General features: G+C 48.4%; 1 protein-coding gene across 1 annotated transcript; it reads right to left on the minus strand.

Annotated features, from left to right (window-relative positions):
* Nucleotides 1-2,126: 2,126 nt before the first annotated feature.
* LOC142435671 (melanoma antigen preferentially expressed in tumors-like) lies at nucleotides 2,127-3,431 on the minus strand. Its single transcript, XM_075539874.1, has one exon. The coding sequence runs from the start codon at nucleotides 3,429-3,431 to the stop codon at nucleotides 2,127-2,129; it is 1,305 nt and encodes a 434-aa protein (XP_075395989.1).
* Nucleotides 3,432-3,679: the final 248 nt, after the last annotated feature.

Genomic DNA, 3,679 nt, shown 5'->3' on the forward strand with positions numbered 1-3,679 from the left:
TCTTGAGGAATTTGAGCATCAAGCAGGAAGCTGACTAAAGAGCTGATTGTTCTTAGAATGGGGCGAGAATTAAGTGCAAACTCACTCACCATTCATGCATCTCAAGTTTATATATGTCTCTGATTCACCTTAGAAAAATCATTGTCATTTTATGTCAGAGAACGTTATCAGTCATCCTCCTGGGCATCACTTCCATTACCTTAAAGACATTGCTGTGTTAGAGAGACTATAGTCGGCACCATAGAAATGTCCCTGTGAGTCTCCAAGGAATCTACAGCATAGCTATATTTGATTGTATATATACAGTAATATAATTATATATATATATATAATTGTATTGGGAGAGCTCTTACACCTCTTATATGAATCCATACATCAATTGTATCAAGCACTTTTGTACATATGTCGCCGCCACCATTTTGAAAACATTGTATCAGACTGAGCCCCTGCTATCAGCTCCTCTTTTTCCCCAACGTTCCCCCACTCTCCAACCCTCGTGGGTCCATTAAAAATTATTATTATTTTCACATCTTACACTGTCTGCTCTCTCCCTTCACCCAGTTTTCTGTTGTTCACATCCCCTGGGGGTGGTGTGGGTTATACATTCATCCTTGTGATCAACTGTCAATCACCTCCACTTCGGCCCAAACCTCACCCCCACACTCATGGTAGCGCTATTCCCATGATAATTCCTGAAGTTTTATCTGTCCAAGATGCCTTGTGCTGAGATCTCTCATCTGTCCCTGTGTCTTCATGAAAAGAGTCAATCCCATATTTCCCTGGGGGAGAAAATTGTGGTTTTGAACTCTCAACCTTCTAGGTAACAGCCCAACACAAAAGTCGTTAGACCATTAGGGCTCTAAAATATATATAATTATATCAATACCAAACTACAGAAAATCCTGCCCCGTCCAAGTAGACATAGAGAAAGCCCCACCGCAAGTAGATGGGATATGCACAAAAGACAAGACAGACAACTGCTGCAGAACCATGAGTGCAGAAAGATACAGGGGTGACCAGCTCCCACATCTTTATACCCTGTCAATGCTGAGTACAGCAACCAAGTGCACTCTGACGAATGCACCCTGGAATGCACTCAGCCTATGAAATACAGGAAGACATATGTTCAAGCCCTGATCTCCTGGTTTGTATATCGATACAAACACTGGCAACAGTCACCTCTTCCCTCATAGGCAGCCACCCATCTCTGATATCTGAGGTCATAAATGTTGTTTGAAGCAGATAAATTCATCCTTCCATGTGGAGCACCTGGTGGGATGAATCCATAGATCTTGTGCTTATCTGCCCAGAACTTCCTTCACAGCCCCACCTGGGATAAGGCACTATGCAACTATGCAATAGGGTTCCCCAAATGACATCAGGGAATAACGGAAGTATCCCTTAGGAACTCTACTGAAATAAGACGACCTGTTACTTGCAAAAGTCCCCAAAGTTCAGCTTTAAACATGGTAAAATGGGAGGAGATAAAGAGGGAGACCAGTACCCCGAAATCTGGATGTCCACTCCTGCTGAGTGTGCAACCACAAACTGTGTGATGAATACTTAATGTTCACCCAGGTTGCAAGAGAAATAAATACCACAGTGCATGGCTTTACGGAGAGATGTTTATTTGAACGAGGTGTACAGAATTTCAGGCATGGTTTTTAACAATCGGTTTCAGTTGGTTGGAAGGAAAGGGACTGGCCATTTCTCAACAAGGCGGGGGGGTTCCTGAATTTCTTGGACAGTTTCCAAGGTCAAGGAATCCAGGTTCCACTGTACCGAGAAGAAGCCCGAGGCCAGAACTTCAATTCAAAAGCATGCTGCCATCCAGCCGTCCATTATTGAGGGGGGTCAGCATGCAGTCTGCTGCAAACTTTGTTTCAATGCCATGTACAAGACAGGTGTGAAGCAAGCGACGGTTGACTTGGTTGAGGGTGATGTCTGATGCATCCTGAAATCTTCACCATTAAAGGCGGCTTTATCACGGAGAAGAAACATTATCCTCATGCACCTCAAGAAAAAAATCCTTTCTGCATAGGAGACGTGAACGCTTTACAAAAGGGGAAGGGAACCCACAGATGAACGTTTTGGACTGACAAGATAGCGTGAAGGAGGTGATGACATCAGCTGTCCATTTGGATGAGGATGGCGTGAGATGTTCTGTTACTGCCTCTGTGGTTACAGAATTCTACCGAATTGACTCCGTTGGGCATCAGGATCACCATCAATTCCTCCATCACAGGAAGGAGAGCATCCATATCCAGCATTCCTTGGGGGCCCACGTAGCAATGCAGTGGGACAGGGAGCTCCAAGAACTTGCACTGAGGGGGTGTGTGCTGCAGCAGCTCCTGCAGAACATCCCAGGACACGGAGTTTCCACATAACACCAAGGTGACCAGCTGGGAGCAGCGGCCCAGTGCATTCTGCAAGGCCCTGAGGTCAGGGTCCTGGATCCCACAGCCAGCTAAGTTCAGGTGCATAAGGGTGGTGGAGACAATCTCTAGCAGACCCGGAAGGAATGCATAACTTGAGCTAGGCCTGAATACACCACACAATACCAGGGTCCTTAGGAGGCTGGTACAGGGGCATAAAGACAGGTAAGTCAAGTCCTCGTCCAAAAGCACACAATCAGTCAGGCTGAGGGTCAGCAAGGGAGATGGCAAGCGTGTGAGCAGCCGGATGAGGCAGCCCCTGGGCAGGCAGGCAGAGTCCAGGAAGAGGTGCTGGAGCTGATGCAGACTGAGGAACTGAGAGGTGAATTGGGCAAGGAGTTGCTCCACGTTGCAGTTTTTGCCGCAGTCCTTGCAACCCAAGATGACTTCACAGAGAAAGAGGGTCTGCAGGTGACCCATCTGTGCGAAGTAAGGAGCAATCGGATTGAGGCTGTGCAGGTCCCATTTGCCATGAATTTCCACCTCCTGGACAGAGTCAAGCTGCACCGTCTTCAGGATGTCCCCAAGAATGTGAAGTTGTGGGAGAGGTTGAAGAAACGCCACCTTCCTGCAACACAGCGTTGGCAGCGCCTTCATCTGCTTGACCCTTTCAATCAGGAAGGTGAGCAGTACATCTGAGGGAGTTTCCTCAAACCACAGGTCTGTGAGCACCTCCACGGAGGTCAGGGGCTGGTGCTTCACTGCTGATCTGGAATGGGGCCCATTTTCCATCTGAATTCTGCGGGGTGTGTCCTCAGGCTCCTCTGATGGCATCTCAGAGTCATTAGATGGGGCTCCAGCCCAGACATTCCAGAAGTTGGTGCCAGTGGCCAGCTGTAAATCCAACACTTTCAGTTTGCATCTCCTGTGCTGAGCATTCTGGGCAAGCAGGATGTCAAGGCCATCGAGTGCAGCCTTTAAGATGAGATCTTGAAACACACAATCCTCCAACAGAGCCCCAAGTGGGAGCTTTGTGAAGGCCCAGTAGTGCACCATGGCCTTCACCACCTCACTGTGTCCCTTGGCAACGGCTGCCATGAACAAGGGAGGGAAGAACTGTGTGGGCAGCCACTCAAGAGCGGCGATGGCTGAGGCCTCATTCTGCAACACGCCCTGGATGGCCATGTCCTGGAGCCTGGTTGGGTTCCTGCTGCTCATGATGATCACTCTGCTGCAAGAGGAATCCTGACCTGTGGATGGGAACACGGGTCTGCTCAGACCTCAAGGAGAGCCACGCTGTGGAC

The sequence above is a fragment of the Tenrec ecaudatus genome, chromosome Y, assembly GCF_050624435.1.
Source record: "Tenrec ecaudatus isolate mTenEca1 chromosome Y, mTenEca1.hap1, whole genome shotgun sequence".
Taxonomy (NCBI): domain Eukaryota; kingdom Metazoa; phylum Chordata; class Mammalia; order Afrosoricida; family Tenrecidae; genus Tenrec; species Tenrec ecaudatus.

What these genes read in the sequence shown, in the direction of transcription:
- LOC142435671 (XM_075539874.1), bottom strand. Translation starts at nt 3,431, where the DNA reads ATGGTGCACTACTGGGCCTTCACAAAGCTCCCACTTGGGGCTCTGTTG.